Genomic DNA, 22,120 nt, shown 5'->3' with positions numbered 1-22,120 from the left:
TCACTTCTTAAAGCCAAGTCCTTAGAAGACACCACCAATAAGTCCCTCCAGCCATTCTGAGCAAGAAAAGCATTCAGCCAGGAAGTCCCACCTGCTGGAGGTCAAAGTCACAGAGCCAGGAGTGCACTGGAGGTGAGTGTGGCATGTTGCTTGGGACAGCAAAGGTGAGCAAAGACGTTGTCTGCAGAGTGTGGGGAGCACCAGCCCACTTGGGGCCACACCTGACCTCAGTTAACCCCTGGGCTCTCTCTACACCACAGATTGGTGCTGTCTCAGTCTCTGATGAAATGTCACCAGTGCTCAGGGGCTCTCTCCCCACACAGAAGTTTCCCAATTTTATTACCTATGACCCAAAATCTGCATCAGCACTCTAGAGCCATGGGGTGTGCCCATCTCTGCCAGGTGACAGCTTTGCGCAGAGTTGAGAAGAGCTACGGGGGAGTGGGGGTGGAGGGCGGGAGGGGTGCTTGGTTTTTGCTGCCCTAAACCTAAACCTCCCATTTCTGTTAGCATCCCCTTTTCTGACTTAATTTCAAGACCTTTCAATATGCTGGTTTCCCTTTTTTGCCAGTCTCTGTCTCTCTGTCTCTCTGTCTCTCTGTCTCTCTCTCTCTCTCTCTCTCTCTCTCTCTCTCTCTGTCTCTGTCTCTCATATCTTGCTATGTAGCCCAGGCTGGCCTCAAATACAGTATCCAGTATCCACCTATCTTAGTCTTCCAAGTGCTGGGATTACAGGCGTGTACCACCACACCCAGCTAACAATATCTCTTAGAACAGATCCAACCAAAACTTTGGATGAGGTCCTTGCAGAGTATAGGAAATACCCACCTGCTCTAATGGGCTCTAAATGTTGCCCATTCTATTGGCTTTTAGGGCTGACATGCCAGTGAACCTGGGCCACTTTCCCATGAACTGCCTTTGAACCTATCTCCACAGCCCTTTAACCCTGATGTAGCTTATTTGGGAAGGGACATGATCCCATGCACCAATTTCTGAATGGTAGGAGGTGAGGTGCCGCCTGGGTCAAGTGGCACCACTTGCACATACTGGGGGAGACTGGGAATGGTGCCTGACAGCCTAGCTCAGCCCCCATGGGGAGGCAGAGTTCCAGGGAGAGGACGCAGCAGTGAGGAACTGCCCGATCTCAGGCCACAGTGGCAGTGGACACTGTATCTTTAGCAAACTTGCCCCATTTTTAACAAACCCAGCTGAAAAGTGGAAAGATCTGACATGGCATTTCCCAAGTGCTGCAGGAGAAGGTGACAGGTGACAGGCAAAATGGAATTATGGTCAAAAGAGTTTGGAAAACCCCAGAGTGACTGAATGTACATAGCTTTCTTTGACCACGGGCCTGCCTCCCCAGAGCCTGGAATGGGCAGGTGGTCGTGCCGGCCTCTCTAAGTGGTGGGCACAATACGAGGCTTGGCGGGGGGTGGGTGGGGGGTGATCCATTTCTCCTGGTTTAAAACTTCTGTCCTTTTGCACAAGCCACCCAAGGGAAGGACACCTCTGGGGTTATTCATTCTTTTAATAAGTCTGTTCCCAGCCCCCAGGCAAAGCTCTGGTCCATCCCAGGAAAACCCAACAGAATCCCTGCTGTCCGGGGCCACCCTGCAGTGGGGAGGAGAGAGAGGCCCAGAAGTCACAGTCAAAAGGTCAGCACAGGGGGAACAGTGCCTGGCTACTGCAGACCATTGCAGAAAACATGACCTGTGAGTGACAGAGGCAGGGACCTTGACCGCCAGGCCTGTGCTCAGTCTACAGTGGTGCTTATGTCCTGAGGTGGTGCTGTGCTGCCCTCAGTTTCTTGTCCACTTGCTGTGCCTGCCCCTCTCTCTCCTCCAACCTCAGCCTCCAGGAAAGGGCCAGCTCCCAAGTGGACCTTCAGTAGTGTTTGTTAAATGAAGCTATGATGGTGTGGTTGTGTTAGATGACTTTTTAAAAATCTCATTTAGACCTGAAGTTTGTCCAAACTGTGAAATAGCTGCTTAAACTCAGAGAAAGGGGTGGTCAGGGAAAACTAAGATAGGATATAAGCTGGGCTGGAGCAATGGGAAGGCCCAGGGTTGTCAGAGTGGTGGGAAGAAAGACACAGTGGCACCAAGAAGGGGCCTTTCTGTGGGGTTTCAGGACAGCCTGGTTCTGTGGTGTGTATCTACCCATTGGAGACAACGTCACACAGAGCACGTGGCACTTTAGGACAGTGTCTTCAAAGACACTGCAGTTAGAATCTTGGAGCTGAACTGGAGCAGCCAATTATTTGTCTTCATTATTTGCCAATTCTTGTGGCAGATTTTAACCAGAGCCCCAGACACCTGACACAGTGATAATTATTACTGACTGCACGCTAAACACGTTAGATCACAATCTGTGTTAACCCTCAAAGCTTCCCTTTATTACCATTCCCACTTTACAGGTGATGAGACTGAGGCATGAGTTAACTTGTCCAACTCACCTAGCCAGTGAGCATCGGACACCGAGCTTTGAGCAGGGAAGTCGGACTTCAGAGTCGTTCTTTGCCTGGCTGGTGGTGGTAGAGGCAGTGTTCGCTGTTAGCTTTACATACACAAATGTGGGGGAATAGCACAATGGGTTGTCCACACCCATTTCACAGCTGGAGCAGCTATTGACTCATGGTCAGTCTGGTTTGACCAATGAAACCCCTCACCATTCCAACCATCGTGGATATTTTTGAAGCATGCATTATGTAAGATCCATAGTGTCTAAAAAGATAAGGTCAAATCCTTTTTTTCTTTTGGTAGGACTGTGGCTTGAACTCAGGGCTTCATGTTTGCAAAGCAGGTGTTCTACTGCTTGAGTCACACCTCCAGTCCATTTTGTTCTGGTTATTTTGGAGATGGGGGGGTCTCACAAACTATTTGCCTGGGCTGGCCTTGAACCACAATCCTTTCCATCTCAGCCTCCCAAGTAGCTAGGGTTACAGGTGTGAGCCACCAGCTGAAATCTTTATTCTTAATGAATACCTTGTGCCCTCCTGACTGAGAAGTACCCTGGGCCAGGGACACTCCTGTCTTACTCCTCCCCTCCCCACCACACACACCCCAGAGCTCAGGCTAGCCACTGCCCTGCACAGCTGAGCCTGTGAGACAAGCTGATCCCATCCCCAAGTTGTCACCTCCCAGCCTGGCCAAATGACCTCCTGAGTCTCTCTATAGCTCCTCTGGAGACAGGGAACAACAGTATGTGATGGTCCTCTACCTAGTGAGGTTATTACCATAAGGTCAAGTCTTTCTGGAAAAGCTGGTCCTGGACCCACACCTGGCCATGCCCCTAAGCCCACTTCCTGCTTCAGGATGAAGCCTCTGGAGTTAGATATGCTGCATCTCTCAGGAGCTGGAGGATTGTGACTCACTTTCTGCATCTGTAGAATGGGGCTATAACACCTATCTTTCAATGGCATTGAGAATGGCCAAGTTCCCTCAGCAGTTTGGCTAGAAGAGGAAGCAGTACCAATCATAGCCAGCAGGTGTCGCCCAAAGACTGAGCTCCAGAGACCTTTGGGCCAGGTGGGACACTCCAGTGAGATACCTCTCAATATCAAATGCAGTTGAACTTGGAGGAAGTGGAGGAAAATTCGGCCTGTAAGTTTCCTCCTTAGAAAAGTCAATCTGAGTCTGGCTGTACTCAGAGTTTCAAAGTGGAGTTCTGAGGATGCTCACATGAGATCCTACCGCCAGGCGAGCATCAACAGCTGCATTTTATAGATGGGAAAATCAAGACTTCAGAAAGCAAGTGACCTGACAAAGACCATTGGCCACTAAAGAAAAAACCTGGGACTCCATCTTGAATCTCTTGACTGCACGTTCCAGGCACTAGGCTGAGAAACATCAGGGAAGAGACACAAGACTGTGGCTGTCCTTGCCCCTCTGGGAAAACAGAAAAGCACAGGTGTTCTGTAGGCCCTGGCAGGAGATTGCTGTCCTCTGAGAACGTCTCTCTGGGTCTCAGATTCTGCTCTTCAATGAAGGGATCCACCTAGACCAATGGTTTGCGAACTCAACTATACAACTACACACACACAGTGGGGGAGACGAGGAGAGCACTCAGGCTGCAGGTATGTGGGTGCAAGTAGCCTCCCCTGGAGCTTGGAGTGGCTTTGACACTAGAGGACCCTCTGTGGGTTTCTGCTCTGTCGTTTCATAGACAGTCTCCACTCCAGCTGTCAAAACTCCTATCAGTACCTGGCACATGCCCTGTTCTCAAATACTCAGTAAAAACTTGCAGAATGAATGTCTGAAAAACAAGCAATTGCTGAACCCAGGGGAAGCCCGGATTAACATCAATTCCACTCTGTGTTTTCATAGCACTTTAAGTGTCTTGTTTATACACATGACTCCATTCAACCTCCTTAATTATGGGGACTTTAATCCCCATTTTACAATGAGACTGAGGTTCAGAGATGCAGAAGGACTTGCTTGGTGCTGCTCGGTTGTCTGTGTCATGTCCCCCACCCCCATGTCTGCACTATTCCTGCTTCACATTCTTGTCACTATGAGGTGTGAGAGTTGGAACAGAGATGCTAGAAGAGAATGGGTCTTCCAGACCTGCTGGCCAGTGCCTCAGATCTGGAAGTGCGGACCTGAGGAGTCTGTCCAGTGACCAGGGTCAGAGAGTCCTATACAGCTCAGAGTGGCCCAGAAGGTCCACTGTCACATCTGCTCTTCCCAGAAAGGGCAGTCTGGGAGGGGCAGTGCCTCCCCTGCTCTGCCTGGCCCCCTGGGGTGGCTCTGCTCTCTGGGAAGGACATCCAGCCCCCTTGGTCCCTTCTGGGTGTGCGATCCTTGGCCAGTCTTGCCTAGCCTCCACTCAGGGAAGCTGGTTGTGTGCCTCCCTCTAGTGCCACAGGGTGGAATAAAGGAGTCAAAGTCTCCTGTGCAGCACCACAGAGGCAGCCATCTTGGTTCTCAGCCATAGAGGCCCTGCCTGGCACCCCGAATCATGTCTCACATGTGAGGCTGACACCTGAGCTCTCGGCTGCCCCCCACTCCCACGTCCATGTCAGACTCTAAGACTTACCAGAAGGACAAACAGCTTCCTCCAACTCAGGCCCTCTCTCCTTCCCAGGTTGCTCTGCTCCTCCCCACTTCCAACACAACTAGAAACACACGTTTACTTACACACTCACAAACACACGCTCGACACACACAAAGAGGGATGTGTAATTGAGAAATTTTTCACGCCCCTTCCTAGTCCCCGCACAGCAGCCATTGACTACCCCTCCCCATGTCCAGGGAGAGGGCCTAGGGGTTGGGAATGCCCCCAACATTCATCGTGGTCAGGCCAAATCTATACCTTGGCTCAAAGGGCACTGAGGATGTGTGAATGGGGCCCGTGATTGCTGTCCCTGGGAGCTGGCTGTCTGAGGGTGGATTCAGGCACCTCTGCCTCTTTGTCCTGTCTGAACACCATGTCCTGAAAAGAATGCTGTGAACAGAAATTTCCCAAACACTAAAGTATTGAGGGGAAGGAGCCTCAATGCTTGGCAGGGCCCAAGAGCGCGAGCAGCATCCAATGTTAGCGTTAAAGTGATGTCCCCTGAGCGCTGGCATCCAGTGGAGAAGTTCCACTTGGAGAAACTGAGGGTCAGGGGTCTTGCCCATCATCACATAGTTCGTAATTGTCCAAGCCAGGGTTCAAACCCAGGTCTACTGGTTCCCAAGTCTGTGACCTTAACTGTGATGCAAAGGAAGACATGAGGGCTGTCACCAAGAAAGACTTAAAGATCCCACCTCAGGTAAATGCACACACTGGCAACTATCACACATGCAGCAGGTCTCCTTCGTCCCAGCACAGCAGTTGGCAGCCACTCACCATTCATTCATCATTCCTCTAGGCAGCCTGATGTGCAGTCATTCAAACATGACAGAGCACAAACTCTGTGCCTGGGCTGGGGTTAGACACTGGGGGTGGATGAGTGACCTGTCAGATGCACTTGGAGAGGCTTGTAAGCAGGAACCCAGGAAGACACAAGGTCCCTTGCCAGGCCCCCAAGGTGCTGGGAGAATGGTCGGGAAGGGTCCTGGATCATCCAAGGCCCAGCCTGGCCCTCCCACTCCTGCCCCAGGCAGTGTCTAAGGGCTCAGGCCTCTCCTGAATGACTTCACTCCCTTCATAGAGAGCATTTGTCTGCACACACGAGACCTGAAATACCTTCTCTTCAGTGCAGAGGACATTGCGTTCCAGGCTGCTGTGTTGGGCAAGCACTCAGTTACTGGTTGTCAGGCCTTTCAGGGAGTATCAAGACAATTCACCGTGCTCCTGGTTCAGCTCTGCCAGCCCCCTCTGCTTTGCCAGGTGTCTCTGTGTCTGCCCGCCTCACTTGCCTAGGCCTCTGTTTTCCTAGCAGCTGGAAATTTGTGAGTGTGTGTACTCAGCTTTACTCTAAGGACAGCTGTCCTGGGGACAGAAGGAAACGAGGGGCTTATCCATGGCTCCCCTACTTCCCTCTTCCCCTTAAAAGTCCCAGTCTCTTGAGTTTTAAGCTGAAGCTTAGAATTTTGTTTTTTCCAAACCCAAGTCCAGAGACAGACAAGGACCTTCCCAAGGTCACACAGAAAGCCCGAGACAAAGCTGCCAGTATACCAGCTTTCATTCCCCACAGTTCTGAGGCCATGAACTGCCCTTCTAGTGGGGAACTCCCCTTCTCCTACCTCCCTCTTGCCGCACTCACCTGGGGAATTCCTCTTGTGGCTACCAAAGAAGCCCCTTGGGGAAGTGAAAGTGAGAATTTCTCAAAAGGGAACCAAATTGAATGACCTAGAGATCGGCAGCAGCCAGAGGCGACTGAGGCCTCTGGAGTGAGGGACTAGGGGAGTCAGCAGACAGCCCCCGGGAGGTCCTGAGAAATATCTGCTCCAGCGAGGTCAGGAGCTGCAGCCACAGCACAGCCTTCCAGCATGAGGCCCACCCACGCCCTGGGGGCCCTGCACTCCATCTGGGTGTCACCTGCTTTGTCCCTTCAGTGTCCAGCAGAAACCCTGGGCTCTAAGGTTCAAAGTTCTGAATGGGATTTCTTCCCAAGCCCTCAATGGCTCCACTGCAAATAATGTCAAGTATCCCAGTCTGGGATGCTCCATCTGCAGCATCCAGGGAGGGGCGCAGAGTCCCACCAGGAGCTTCTTCCAAGACTGGGACACTTGCACTGCCCCCGACCCCCATCCCAGCTCAGTGCTGCCCTCCTAGCACCCAGACTGTGGCTGCTATAGTGCTGGCTGTGAGGCCCAGGCTGGTCCAGCTTCCCTCTGCTGTCCCCTGGATAGGCAGCTGTCAGGTGGCTGATGAAGAATGGGCATGTGTTGGGAAGCAGGTTACCAGAGCCCCAGAGGCCACAGCTGGACTGCAGTCCAGAGCTCAGTCACCTGGTGCTGTCGATCAATTTATGAGGAGGTGATTTACCTCCCCAGCAACTGCCTGGGAGCCAGTGGGGAAGAGAAGGAAGCCTGGGGGAGGCTCAATGCCCCTCTGCCCTGGAACCCACCATCTGCCCAGACAGCCCCTACCTTGGTAGAGGCAGGACTAGTGGAGCTAATCCAGGCAAGTCTCTGGGACAGCCCTTCCTTGCTGAATAGGGGAGAGTTCAGGACTGCTGGAGTAGGGGTGTGAAGGTCCATGCCAGGGGTATCACACTCTGGGCAGGAAATTGCCTCCAGTCCCATTCAGGCTCTGATGGTGAAGCCAAGGCCAGGCAGGAAAAGACCCTGCCCAAGCCACCCAGCCAGAGACTCCAGTTAGACTCATCCTATCTGGCTCCTGGCCTCCCCTGGGGGTTTGCAGAGACTGGGTGAGGCTGGGCAGTGGGCACCTTAACATGGGGACAGTGCAATGGGCTTCCCAGTAACCCCTGCCCAGACTGCCACACTGGGTCTCACGCCCCACTCTTCCTGTCTGATGATGCTATTAAGGAATGGAAGTTGTTCACGCCTAGCAGGTCAGGCAGACACCCTGGCCCCACCAACCAGGATCTTTTAGCCTTTGCACCCTGCTGGGACAGGGTGACCTCTCTGCTCCTCCCCAGGTCTTGGAACAAATAGTTTCCCTTGGGCCCTCTTCAGTCCTCCCTGCCTACCACTCTCCTTGCCCCACCTGGCCACACCCACCCACCAGGCAGTGACTTGGGGCTCTGACTCCCTATTAAAGTCACCTGAGGAGGCTTGAAAACCACAATGCCTGGGTTGATTCTGTAAGAATCCACAGCTGATGTTGAGAAGAGCCACTCAGACGATCCACCTCTTCCTTCCCACACCAATGTCCTCTCTCCACGATTCTGCCCCCTCAGGGTCCTGCTCATGATTTGGGGGTTCCAGGTTACATGGTTCCCCCCAGGCTTCCATGAAAATGCAGATCACATATAGTCTATGCCTCTGGAAAGAGTGAGAATTATTCCAGAGCAGGACAAGAGTTATTCCTGGTGTGTGTGTGGGGGGAGAATATTGGGAGGGTGAAAGGATGAGAAGATCTCAGGGCTGTCCTAGGAGATTGGGACGGGGCAGATCACTCAGGAGCCCTAGCCTGGAAAGGCGCTGCAAAGATGGAAAGGATTCCAAATAGGTCATGAGCTCCCTCTCGTGGTGGTAAGAGGAATGACACCCTTAGGTAGGGGTTGTGTCTGACTAACAGTAGTTCCGCCCAAACACTTCCCAGACTCAGTTGTTCTTTGTAACTGGAAATCCCAAAGTGAAGTGAAAGTTCAGCAACTTCCGGAGCATGTGACCTGCCTGGAGAGGGCAGGGAAATGTTCACAAGAGACCTGACCAGCTGGGCACTGGTGGTTCTCGCTTGTAATCCTAGCCTCTCAAGAAGCAGAGATCAGGAGGATTATGGTTCGAAACCAGCCCTGGCAAATAGTTCTTGAGATCCAAACTTGAAAATATCCAACACAAAAAGGGCCTGGAGGAGTGGCTCAAATTGTAGAGCACCTGCCTAGCAAGTGTGAGGCCCTGAGTTCAAACCCCAGTACCACTACCAGGGGGCAAGAGAAAGAGAGAGAGACAGAGAGAGAGAGAGAGAGAGAGAGAGCGCTGACCAGACAGCAAGACATAGACTCAAACTTCACATCCAGTAGGTCTGGAGGGTATCCTGGGTATCTGGGGTTTAAAGGACGAGCCCTTACAGCAGAGAGAGAGGGGAGGAAGTAACTCACCCAGGACTGTTTCCCCTCCAGAGCACCCAGAATTCCCTCTCAGTGCTTCAGGCTCCATGGGCCAGTGAATAGAATATCCTAGAAGCAGGACTCCTCCTCCCTGCTCTTACTAATCCCCAGGTAAGTTACAGGCCTGGAATATCTCTTCCATTTGCCTTGTGGCTGCATCCAGGAAGTTTCCAGAGCTTACCTCCTCCCCAAAGACCCTGGCCAGCCCTGTTCCATTCCTGCTCAGTTCTCCCACGCTCACCTGGGCTCTCAATTGCACGCTGATCTCCTGTATGGTAATACTGAATTCTCCTTAAGGTGTGACTTTCATATTTCGTCATCAGTGTGGTGTTGAGCTGAGTAGCCAGGCTTTCCCCTGCATGCTGCTGGTCTCCTCCAGAGCTTTTCCTGCCCTGCAGCCACCCCCCTCCCCAAGATTCTCTCTTCCTTTAGCTGTCCAAGCACACAGGCAGGCAGTGAGGAGCCCACTCTCAATCCAGATGTTCATGTGGCAGGAAGAGCCCTGACAGGCTACTCCTCTCACCCTGGACAAGTCACTGCCCCTCTTGAGACCTCAGTTTACCCGTCTATAAATGAAGATGGTCTATTTTGCTGAAGCAATGTCCCTGCTTAAGCCCTGTGTGTTGCAGGCAGGTTGGCGGCCATTAGGGACTGGAGGCAGTAGGTTAAGGACAAAGAGCTGAATCCCAAGGGAACATGGTCCACCCTGATGCTGGTCCTGATTCTTTAAATGTCCACTCTCACCTTCCTGCTGGTACGCTTACAGACCAGACCCCTGAGGCACCTTCAATCTTCTTGGAAAACTTGGTGGGAAGCCAGACTTCGTTCTGAGTATGAAAGATCCCGGAGTGGGGCGTTCTGCAAGTCCCGGAGCCAGAGGTTTGAGGATTTGGCATCACCATGTCTGGCTGAGGCTGCCCTGAGTGGGATACTAATGGTGCCACTCTCACTGCTCACTCTGGGACCCTGGGCCTGGAAGGGACCAAGCCAGCACCTACCCAGTGGGTGGGAGTGGGTCCATCCATGGTCTCCTGGCCCCTCAAGAGGGGTGGCCTAAGATTAGCACCAGGATCGGTGGAGAGGGGAAGTGAGAGTATATGCCGAGGCCCAACACCAAGCCCCACAGACAAAGCCGCCCTGGCCAGTGGTGCACTTGGGACGAATGTGGCCACAAACAGCTACGTGAACAGCTCCCAGCAGCTGTCACGTGGAAGCCTCCTGGCACCAGTGCCCAGGACGGACGCCTTAGCAGCACCGAACTGCCTCACCAATCTTGAACCTGTGGACTTTCAGACTTCTGCCAGGCATTCAGAAGCCAGGCTGAGGCCTCCGTCCCCGAGGCTCTGTCAATTCAGATACAACCCTGAATTCGCAGATCAGGTGCCTAAGCAGTTAATTGAAAACAAAGGAGACCAGGCTGTGTTTGTACTTCAATTGGAGAAGGTGGGGTGATTACAGGAGACAGGAGAGGGAAGAACTGTGAGAGGAGCAAGAGGCAGGAAGAGGTGATGCCCACACAGGGGGTCACATGGCGCTTCCTTCAGCTTCCTTTAGTGTGCAGGTTGTGCTGGGGGCAATGTCTACAGGCCAGGGAAGACGAGGCGTCCAGGCACTGGTGGGCACAGCTGGCTCTGGAAAGGCAATGGTGGGATCTGGGCTGGGAAGGTGGTGGCCAAGGTTGGGCGTTCTGCTTCCTCTCTGTTGGGTTTTTCTCTGTGCCCCCCATGGCCTCGCTATGGCACGCTGTCCATGCCAGGCACCACCGCCATCTTTAAACACATGATGCAGACAGCCCACCTGGCTGACCCTGGATGACCCGCAGCTCCTCTCAGCTTGTCGATCTGTTGCCCTGCCCACCCCTCCTGTCCCTCCCCCCAGAATGTACCTGTTGTCACAGCTCATCTTCGCTGACCTGCCTAGGAGGGGGAGGAACAGACGAGGTCAGTGGGAAGGGAAATTCTGCCCTTCCCTTCCAGCCCACCCGTGGCCTCAGTTTCCCCACCAGCACTCACCGGTGTTTCTTACTGCCCCCGCAGCGGAATCTTTTGCCTTGAAAAGAGAAAGGAAGTTTCATTTTTATTGACCTTTCATTTCCCAAGGAGACTCTGGAAGGCTCAGTCCTTCCAGTCTCTCCTATCCCCCTTCTGCAGTACCACCAGAGTGTCTAGCTTGGAGGCCACATTTGATGTTTCTCTCTCCCTCTCTCTCCTTGCCCCACCCCACACCAGAGGGCTAGAACATTCAGGAGCTTCTGTCAGTCAGTAAGTCAATCAACAAACACTCACTGTAGTAGCTCTACAGTGGACTGTGAGTGTATTGAGAATGGCAGCTGTGACCAGGACACATGAGGTCCCCAGCCCAGAGCTGGGCATGTAGTAGCTGTCCAGTATGCACTTGGGGGAGGAAGGTAGTAACTCTGAAGCTGGGACTCCTGCTTAGCTCGTCTGCCTCCCACACCCGAGTGCTCAACTTTGACAGCTTGGCCCTCCAGGCAGGCAGGGGAGACGAGTCCCACTGGAGACCAAAGTCCCCAGAGGGAGAGACAGTGGCCACAAGTGTCAGAATTCAAGAACACAGGTGCTTGCTACACAGAGCATCTTTCACTGATCGTGTTTCTAGTACTTTTCTTTGGGTTGAACAAAAACATTTATTAAGTCCCTGCTGCGTGCATGCCAGGGCTGGAAGATATATAAGGACCCTTTTCTTCCCCAGAACCCTTTGCGTCCACACCGGATCTTTTCTTTGCCATTACTGTCATCTCTGGATGCTAGCCCTAAGCTTAAAGGTGGCTAGGATCACCCATTTAACAGATGAGCGAACTGAGGCCCTGGGAGTCCAGGGTCCATGGTAAGTTAGTGGTGGAGCCCATGTTTGCCTTCTAACAGCAGGGGTTAGACACACCTGAGCTCAGCTTCTTGTGGGCTGTGGCACCTCTCAAGCTGAGTCTGATTTCCCACTTCTCAAATGCTGACAGTGGTGGCACCCTGCAGTGGACCTGAGAGGGTTATCTGGGCTAACGTGGGCTGAGGTGTGGCTCAGAAAGTGCCCAGATCTGGGTTGCGGTATTGCAGTGCCTGCTCCCCTGGCCTGGGGTTTCCCCTACAGGGTCCCAGCTCCCAGAAGAGTGGCTCTCTGCTCTCAGCTGCTCCTACTGGGGCCATTAGAGGGTGTACAAGAGGCAGGGGTGCCTATGGGGCAGCCAGGGGGTGTGGGTGAGACCAAAGACTCTCCTCCCCTGGGGACATGAAAGTCACCAAACTCAGTGCCTTCGAGAAGAGATTGCCCCAGCCAGCTCCCCCTTCCCCACTCACTGAGGAGGATGAGAAGACCCACGACGAAGGCCAGGGCAGCGAAGATCAGGCCTCCTTTGCGGATGGTCTCATAGTCTTGGAAAAGAGAGGGCAGGAAAGGTGGTGTGGGTGGCCCTTCCACAGCCATGGTGACAGAGGAGCAAGGAAGGGGCACGTGGCATGGACCCAGGGCTGAGAGAGCTGCAGGGCTCGGGGGGAGGAGTTGGGAGCAGGGGCCATCTGGCTTACCGTAGTAGAAGGGGTCCATGGTCCCCTTGGGGCTGCCACCTGAGGAGAGAGCCGGGGTGGGATGAGGGGGGTGCCACAGATGGGGATCAGCACAGAGCAGTGGCAACTCCAGTCTTCCCCTTCTCAGCCAGTCCCTAAGGTGAGCAAGGACAGGCTGGATAAGGGAGGCTCTGGAAGGGGAGGCCTGTGGGGGCATCTGCCCTGGGTTGCCTCATACGGTCACCTTGGGGCCAAATACCAACAGTCCAAACTGGGGTCCATGCTGGGGGAGGCCCTCGCAGCGTCCTTCCTGCTTCACGACACAGTGAGGGGAGGCCTTGGGCCAAGAGTCAGAGGCCTCTCTCTACATGACTCGTCTACCACTAGATCTAGCGAGTGTCCGTGAACTGAGTGAAAGAAAAACAAGCCCTCAAGCTCATGGAACAGAAGGAGGAAGCTGAGGCCCACTTGGAGACTTGTCCAAAGTCCCAGTGGTAACTGGAAGCAGAACCAGGCTTGACTTGTTCCTAGACTCTGCCCTCCTATGGCACCACGCTTGGGGGAAGCAAACTTATTTAAGAAACCTTAATGAGTAGCGTTTGCTCATGCCAGGCCCAAGTTAAGAGAACATTAGCTCATTTACCTCGTGAGGCACCAATACCATTCCAGTATAATCCACAAGAGGATGGAGGCACAGAGAAGGTAAGTAAGCCACCCATAGTCACACAGCAAGTAAGGGGCAGAACTGGGATTTGAACCCAGGAAAGAGGTCGTTAAGAATCTGGGTGCTATGTCACCTCTCAGATGACAGGCAAGGAGACCATTCCAGTCAAATCCTTCTGGCTTGCCTCTGCTTCCTGTGGTTTCCCTCATCCTGTCACTAGCAGGTGTCACTGTTCTGCCCTCCATCCCCATGAGCAGAGTGCACTTGCCCTTGGATGGTTGAAGGCGGCCTGGCCAGCTCCAGGGCCCCTCCCCACCCCGAGCTGCCTCTCTTTGCTGCCTTCTTTGAGCCCCTCTCAGCACCAGGGTGCAGTGTCCGGCCTGAAGGGGATGTGCAAGTCAGAAATTCCCAGGCTGCCCTGAGTTATGCCTCAGGCAGTGCGTGGCCTCAGGGCCTTGCTAGCACCTTTGTCCCCAGTGGCCAGGAGAAAGCAGGACAGCAGGGGTCAGTGCCTGCAGGGTCTGAGGTACCAGTTGCTCAGAAAGGCCAGAAGCCAAGGGGACCCAGACCCCTGTCCCAAGCAGAAGACCTTTAACACTGTCTTCCCAACACGGTTCAGGTCCTTTTCAGGGTCACGAGGGGAGTCAGTGTGAGAGCAGCTAGACCCGAGCCAGGGCTCCCCTCGCAACTCTGGAAGCTGCCCCTCCCTTAAGCCCCATCTCCAGCGCCTCTAGATCTGCTCAGTCCCCACCTCGGCCAGCAGAGGCCCCTGTTGGGCTATAGGCCTGTGTCCTTCCAGCTCACAGGACACTCTTTGGGAATGTGTCCTGACCTTGGATCACTCTTACTCCAAAGCCAGCTAGGGAGACTGACCAGGGCACTGCTCCTCCCCAGGCAGCACCCATCTGCCTCTTGCTCAGAGTCTAGGTAAACCAGGGCAGGTGTGTGAGAGTCCGGGGCAGATACTTTTGCTGCCCCAGATTCTACCATTCAAGCTACTTTTCTTTGGGGTTCAGGCAGAGTCCTCTTTGGAAATGCAAATTTTCTTAAAAGAGGTGGGTGGAAGAGGGCTAGGCACTCTGGAAGGTAGGGAGGTAGGAGAAGAAATAGCAGGGTCTAGTTCGCACCCCCAAAGGCAGCTGGGGCACAGCCAGCCCCAGCTTCCCCCACACACACACACTCACCATCATCGGCCGACAACCCGGCCATTGTCCCAGGCTTCTAGGATTGATTGTCCCTAGCACACTCTTCCTGCTGTCTCTGCTCAGGGACAGTGTCTGGCATGGGGTGTCCAGGGATGAGGAGACGGCATTAAACATTAACAGTGCTGGGTAATATTTACCCTGGTCACAAGAAAAGCCATGGTGTGGATGGAGGGGCTCCCGCTGAGGCAAGAGGAGGGGTTCAGGGAGGCCAGGGCAGGGAGGAGCTGGCAGGGTTTCCAGTCCCTCCCAAAGGAAATTTCCAGACAGAAGGGCCAGGGATGGGTCAGCAGTGCCATTCTTCCACCAGCTGCAGAAACTGAGTCTGTGACAGTGGGATGGAGGCAAAGGGTCAGTGTTGGGGTCCTATGGGCCCCCTGCCCCAGTGGTACCCACCTCACCAACCTCTGTGATATCACTGTGCAGCTGATGTTCTCAAGTGGCATCCAAGGGTCCCTGAGGGGGTCCTGGCTGGGGGAGCCTGGACCACCTCCCTTCCCACTGCTGCTCCTGAGGACACCTGAGCCTACATCAGGCTCAGCCCCCTGTGGCTCTGCTGCCTGGAGGGTCCTGTTCTGGGTCCTCATCCAGGCTGCGTCTAGCTGCTCAGTGCTCGGTCAGAAAGCCTCCATCATCCCCCTTAATCTCTCTTCCTATCCCCACCCCAATCAGTCATGAGAAGCGACTTTCCAACTGTCCCATACAACTGTCCACTGTGCACTGTAGGCAGGTTCAGGAAGGGCCCAGGCTCCTCCTGGAGATAGCACTTGGCTTTCGTCTTACAGAGCCTCTTCTGGCTGGTATCTACCCAAGCTTTGTGTTCTTCTGTTCTCTATCTTACAGATGAGGTATCTCAGTCAGAGAGGCTGGGGGCCTGGCCCAAGGTCACACAGCCAGTGAGGAGCAAGGAGGCTGACAGTGGGGTCTTTGGCTTCAAGGTCAGGTGCTTTCCCCAAACTTCCCAGGCTGCTCCACACCACTGTGACCTTCCCCTTGGGGCCCCTGTGGCAAGGATTGCGCAAGTTCTGCATGGTCCTTTTGGAGGTCTAGTCAGTTGAATTGGTCTACAGAAAAGACTGATGTCCAACAGTAGCCAAACGGCCCACGCCAGTGGTCAGGGTCCACTGGGGGCAGTATAGTCCTTCTAAGGAGAGCTAGTCCATCAATCAACTGCCCCTCCCCAGCAGAGGCAGGGGGTCTGCACTTGAGTTCACACCTGGCTCCTCCACTTGCTGATCATGTGGTCTCTGTCAACCTACTTGCCTCTCATGCCTCCGTCTTCAGATCTGTACCATGGGCACAGCACCCACCACGTGCATGTTAAGAGCACAGCACGTGGGGCCTGGCACACAGTGTCGTTGCTGTTGCTGTTATTTTTGTGTCAATTAAGAAATAATAAGCTTTAACCTTTTATTTAACGTTAGCTGCTGGACACAGGAAGGCCAACTCTCCTCTCGCGAAAATGAGCATAAGTGGGTAGATGGGGAGAGAGAATATCCTGGTCCTGCTGACCAGGGCTGTGACACCCATTTAGCTCTGCTTCCAGAGCCAAGTGACATGTGTTCACAAAAATGTGACAACAGAGCTAATGCAGTCAGGGGGACCACATGCTCTGTTCCATTTAATCCACAAAATTCCACCTTACACTTGATGAAACCGAGGCTGATTGCGGGCGTCTCACAACTACTCCCGGGGTGGTCGTGCCATGATGCCCACTGGGCTGCGCAGAAAATCTGAGGCCAGGGGGGGAGAAAAGACTGGCCTGGAACTCACAGTGAGTGGCAGCAGCGAGCAGGGTAGTCGGGGCCCAGAGCTAAAGTGGTCGTCGCTCTTCACACGAGACAACTGTATCCATACAGTATCATCTAGGGTTCTATCTCGCAAGCCACCAGGGAGTCTTCTAGAATAATAAGGAATGAAACTTAGCTAGCTAGAAATAGAGATAGACAGATAGATACATAATAGGTAGATGATGGATGCACAGATAGATGATATAGACAGAGTAGATAGGATGAAAGATAGATAAGTAGGTATTAGAGAGATAGACAAATAGATATGTAATAAATGGATGATGGATGGATAGATAGATAGACAGACAGATGGGTGGATAGGGCCATGGAGGAAGCAAGGTGCTGTTCAAGCACTTTGCAGAAACGAACTCCCAAGTTTTCACATGACTCTGGGGAAAGAAAGTTATCATCACCCTCCTTGTTTTATAGAGCTAGCAGTCTGCTTCTGAGTTCCCGAAACTGGATGGATAGACAGACAGACTGATGAAGAGGCTGGGAAGTGCTCTGCATGCATCACAGCCCACCCAGGACTCCTGAGAGGCCCTGGTTCGGACATTCTACCTCCCCTGCCTGCTTTTCTGGCCCTTCTGGGTGCACTTGAATGTAATGGAGTGACTACCTGTGTCAGCCTGAGCAGCAGGGACGGACAGGACTTGGGAAACTCACCCGGATACCACCTGTCCATGGCAGGAGCTGCAGGCTGTGTTCGAGGTGCAGGAGCGCCAAGGTGCTGGTGGGGACAGTGGGTGCTCCCTCCACACTGAGCAGAGCTGAGCCGCAGACAGAAAGAAACAAGGCAGGGAGGAGGGGCTGCTCACCTGCCTGGGCTGGTTGGGGCAAGGGACCCACGTGAGAGAGGGAGGGAGACTGGCGTCCACCTGGCACCTAAGACGGGAAGCTGTGGGCTGCAGCAAAGGAAGCCATGTCCCACGCTGGCAAGGTGGCCAGGAGGGCAGGAAGCCCTGCAGGACTTTAGCTCCCCTCTCCTACCCCTTGGGCTGGTGACTTTAAGACTCAAGGACATTTGTGGGTCCCCTGAGCCTGTACTCAGAGGGAAGTGCATCTCCATCCTCCTGCCCAGTTGGGCCTTGGCCCTGACGTGTCTGCCTCAAGGCCCCACCGTGTGACTAGGAGCTCCCCTGAGCCTGGATTCATGGGCAGCAGTCCCACGGAAGCTGCCCTGGGTGGGAGTGGTTCTCAGCTCCCGTGTTGTTCTGCTGGAGCTGGTGTGGGGGCTCCTCTCCCATGGTGCCCTGCCCTTCCTCACAGGGCTCCTCACAGCCCGAGGGACCTACCACAGCTGTGATGTCAGATCCACCAACACACCTCAGAGCTTCAGTGTGAGACGGGCACCTGATGGGGCCTCCAAGGGCCGCCTGGTGGAGGAGAGCAGCCAAGGCTGTACTTTTGCACTCCGGGCAGGGGTGGAACCCAGAGCCCACAGGGACAGGGCAGGGCAGCCCACCTCCTGGCTTACACAGTCCCTGTGCCCTGGCCACTGTGACAGGCCCAGAGCAAGGCCACCACAAGGAGACTGTGTGGCCCACTCAGGACCTCAGGATCCCCCCAGGTTCCCCCAGCACAGACACCCTGCCGCAGAGCCTGGGCATGCTAGGTCTGGTTACTCTGACCAGATGGCTGCTCTGTCCTTCCCTAGCAACACCTCCTGTCCTGAGGGGAGGGGTTATGATGTCCCTAGGGAGCTGCCGGGCTCTGAAATGCCCTGAAATGAAGACCTGCCCCCTAACCTGGTTCTGTAGGTGGGCTGAAGTCTGTGCTGGGGTCCTGAGCTGGCTGCCACAATTTCAAGCTACTTGTGCCCTTCCTGGCCACCTGTGAGGTTGGGGCAATCCTTCCCAGTAGCCCTGTCACATGTTCCCAAGTGGAAAACTGCACATTCAGATAGCCAAAGCCACTGAGTAGAAATTCCCCAAACCCAGCCCTTGGAGAAGCTCTCGTCGCAGAGTTTAACAGGGGCTTAAAAGGAAGCACTCTATCAGTGTTCTAGAAAAGCAGAGAGCTCAGCTGAGTGTCCACCTCCACCCCGCCCCGCCCCCATGTACCCCTTCTGTGCTCCCTCCCCAACCCCAAACTGCACAGGAAGGAGTGTCTGTCCCAAGCAGAGACCTTGTGTGGGAGGCTAGCTGAAAAGGCCTCCAAGGCCACCCCATCCATTCCCTTACAGAATGGCTCACCCTTCTGCTCAAAACCGACTCTGAGCATTCAGAATACAAGCCAAAGTCCTTTCTGAAGTACGGGCTCCTAAAGACCCTTCTTAATCTCACCCCTGTGACCTCTCTGAACTTGTTTTCCTGATCATTTCTCTGCTCCAGCCACACTAATCCCCTGGACGGTCCTCTAACCTCCAGAGCTCACTCCCGCCTCAGCACCTTTGTACAGGCAGTTCTCTTCCTGAGTACCCAGCCTCCAGAGCGCTCCTGTAGAAACTCACACTGCTGTCAGGTGTCATCACCTGCCTACAATAAGTAACTGGGCCTAGTGTACCTCTCAGAGAGATGGCAGGTGGTTCAGCACCCCTGCCTTGCCAACAGCTACTCCAGGGTCCTTCTCGGGGCTTCTTGCTCCTTCCTCTTGTGCCCTATCCCCCTCACTCCCACCCTCACACACTGCTCCCTAGCTCTGGAAGCCAGGATGGATGTTGGTTGAGTCACAGAGGTCCTGCCAGGCTCACCTCACTGACATCCAAGTCCAAGTCTTCCTCAGACTTCCTCCATGCCCTTCCTCAGCCCGTCCAGGCCATCATCTGGTCTTAGCTGGCACTGGGGCCAGGTAGCCCCTCTCTAGAACATCCTGCTCCTTCTAGAGAGGCACTGACCCCTTTAATCTCTAATCCATGCTTCCATGTGAGCAGCTGGGGTAAGTGACCCCTTCCATGTGTCGGCAGGGTCCCCAAGGATAGGGCTACTCCAACCCTTCCCTTCAAGCTGCGTGCACCTGGGGAAGGACACCTCTCTAGTGTCCTTACCTACCTTGCAGGATCGCTGTAGGAAGAGGTGCTGTAGGAAGAAGTGTGTGGCCAATCAGGGGCCTAGTGAACAGGAGTATCATTTTCCCACCCTGAGCTGGAGACAAGGATGCTCAGTGTGGTCCTTCACTTGGTTCAGGCCCTGTGTCCCTGCCAGCCACCTCCCTGACCCTCCCTGACCTCCACCAACTCCACCACCATCCCCAACTTTCCTGTCTCCCCAGACGAACCTAAGCAACGTGACCTCTCCTGGCTGACACCTGGCCTCAGCTCTCTTCTTCCAGGCTTGCCTGAGCTTGGGGAATCGTCTGGGGTAGAAACACCGTTTTGCTGTCCCAGAAAGGTCACAGGACAGGTAGAGTCCTCAGCTCTCCTGGGCCTCATTGCTCCAGGGTGAATCCCAGGGCACTCAGCTGTGCTGTCTAAGACCCAGAGACCTCAAAAGACTTGGGTCCCTTCTATTACTGCTGTGCCAACTGGGCAGCTAGTCCTGTCGCCCATCTCCTCCAAACAGGCTTTCCTCTGTCTCCCAACTTTTAAGTCAGGGCAACAACCCGGAGTTGCCATTGCTGTTGGTGGGGCAAGGAGAAAACAGGCTGGGACATCCAGCTGGCCTTTGTCTCCCGGGGCCCAAAGGAAGCACCAGCCAACAGCCCTCCCAAGGCGGGGCTCTCCTCTTGGACAGTCAGTGGCCTTGAACTCCAAGCTCCCAAATTACTTCTTTCTGGTGTTAGCTCACTGATAGAAAGGGGCTTCAAAGAGGCAGAAGCCAGAAGCCCCTAGAAGGTCCTGACTCCTGGCTCAGACTCGTGCTCAGAGGCATGGCACGCACATGTGGCCACTGGCAGGGAAGGTGGCAGTTCCTTCTAGGCCCTGTCTGTGCTGCCCAGAGGTCCTGAACCCTGAGGAGTGCTGGCTCCTGTCTCCTGCTGTGGCTGCAGATGCTGGGTCACTGGGGTCTTATAAGGCCGGCTAGAAGGAGGTGGGCCCTGGAGGGTCCATTTCTTAAGTGTTGCCTTCAAGATGGCCCAAGCTGTGGGGCACAGAGGTCCTGAGAGCTGCCAAAGGGCAATGTACTATAAGAGTCAAAGTCACCAGCTGGTGACAAGGGCAAACCCATTCCATCCACCTCCCCCACAGCGAACACCCTGGAAAGAACCGCATTCTTGACTTTTCTTACTCACACCTGGCCTTGACTTGGAACGGAAGTCTTTCCTTTGCAGCTGTGGCCTGTCCCTCCAGTACCACACCCCTGCTTGTCTCTGATCAAGAAGACCTCCAAGAGCAAGCCCACCCCTGCTCTTCTTCCCTTGCCTCCACTGCCTTCTGGATTCCACTCATGTGATGAAAATGGCTCTCGTGTAGCTTTGTGACCATTCTTTTCATTTACTGCACATATTGCAAAGTCTATCCCAGCCTTCTGGAGGACTCAGATCATGGTATCTGTTCACTGTCTCTGTCTTCACTGAGCCTGGAGCCCGGGTCTCCTCACTTGACAACAATCCCGTCCATTTCATAGTTCTGGAGAGTTCTGAAGGTCCACTTCACTCCTCCCAACATCTCAGCCAGAACTGTGACCCCTATGTTACTGGGGGTGAAAACTGCATGTGATATGTGGACAAGTCAGGACTTGAACCCAGGTCTAACAGATAGAAAGGGACACCTACATCAAGAGGCAATGAGGACATGGGTAGTGATGCCTACATGTAGAATTTTCAAAGTGTTTTTAATGTCCATTGTATCACCTTGACCCAGGGAGGTAACAGGAAGATATTGACAATTCCATTATATAGTCAGGGACACTGTGGCCATCAGCAGATTTCCCAGGGTCACACAGATAACAGGGGCCCAGCGTACTTTACAGAAGAAGGACTTCAGGGTCCAAGAAGGAAACTGACTGAGGGTGGGCATCTGGAGAGAAGAGGGGCACAGGCTCAGAGGCAGGGACATCTCCGGAGAACCCACCACCCAGAGTCCTTCAGGACATCCGAGCACAGATCACCTGCCTGCCATCATTCCTTGGCAGGAGCTCACTGTTGTGCAACCAGCCACGGGGCTGCGGCTGGCCCCCCGCTCCAGAAATCAGCAGGTGGTTGGCTTGAGCTGGCTGATTCTGCCCCCTGGAGCTCAGCTGTGACAGCCATGAATCACACTAATGGCAGGAGGTGGCCATTCCTCCTCTTTATGGCCTGGAGACAGGTATTTCCAAAACTCCTCCCCTGGCTCTGGCAACACGTGACCTCTCTTTCTTCTCTCTGGGCCTGGACAAGGCAGAGCAGCCAGGGCCAAGGTGGGGTGAACCAGATAGAGCTGGAGAGCCCTTCCCCACCCCCCACCAGCCCCTGATCCAGGGACATGCAGAGCCCTAAAGCACCCAGCGACCTTGGGTGTGCTTCAGTCTGGCATCCCCTCCCATGCCTGCTGTCTGTTCTCCTCGCCCTCTGCCTTTCTTTCAATAACAAGTTGTCAAGTTCTAATGCATAACCTGCAAAAAAGCACATACAACCCCCCCCTCACACACACATATACACACAAACCAGAGAAGTGTGAGGACACAGCACCTGGGGCCCAGCAGGCAAACTGGCCTATTTTTACAGTGGTGTTAAGTACCACAAACAGCTCCATGCAAAAGACTCTTGGGAGTTGAATTCATGGGAGTGGGGGATGAGGGAGAACTGGGAGGGCCTCTGAGATCAGTCTGAGATCTTTCTGGAAAATAGTAAGCTCTACTAGCATGACCGGACCACAGAAAAGAAGGGACTTTTTCCACCTGAATCCAGGAAGGCTTCCC

At 54.0% G+C, this 22,120-nt stretch overlaps 1 protein-coding gene across 2 annotated transcripts; it reads right to left on the bottom strand.

The window, feature by feature from the left end:
- Window positions 1-10,587: 10,587 nt before the first annotated feature.
- Window positions 10,588-19,506, bottom strand: Fxyd2 (FXYD domain containing ion transport regulator 2). 2 transcript variants are annotated; one of them, XM_020181176.2, is made up of 7 exons: window positions 19,334-19,506; window positions 17,010-17,719; window positions 12,709-12,747; window positions 12,481-12,555; window positions 11,182-11,218; window positions 11,055-11,085; window positions 10,588-10,800 (listed from the first exon to the last, which is right to left on the bottom strand). In XM_020181176.2, the coding sequence occupies exons 2-6, from the start codon at window positions 17,026-17,028 to the stop codon at window positions 11,061-11,063; spliced, it is 195 nt and encodes a 64-aa protein (XP_020036765.2). In that variant the 5' UTR covers window positions 17,029-17,719; window positions 19,334-19,506; the 3' UTR covers window positions 10,588-10,800; window positions 11,055-11,060. The 2 variants fall into 2 exon arrangements, with proteins under 2 accessions (XP_020036765.2, XP_073922755.1); XM_074066654.1 differs by lacking the exons at window positions 17,010-17,719; window positions 19,334-19,506 and adding an exon at window positions 14,536-14,687.
- Window positions 19,507-22,120: the final 2,614 nt, after the last annotated feature.

Source organism: Castor canadensis, chromosome 2 (assembly GCF_047511655.1).
Source record: "Castor canadensis chromosome 2, mCasCan1.hap1v2, whole genome shotgun sequence".
NCBI lineage: Eukaryota > Metazoa > Chordata > Mammalia > Rodentia > Castoridae > Castor > Castor canadensis.
Note: the sequence above shows the minus strand (reverse complement) of the source record. Positions and strands in the feature narration are given on the sequence as shown.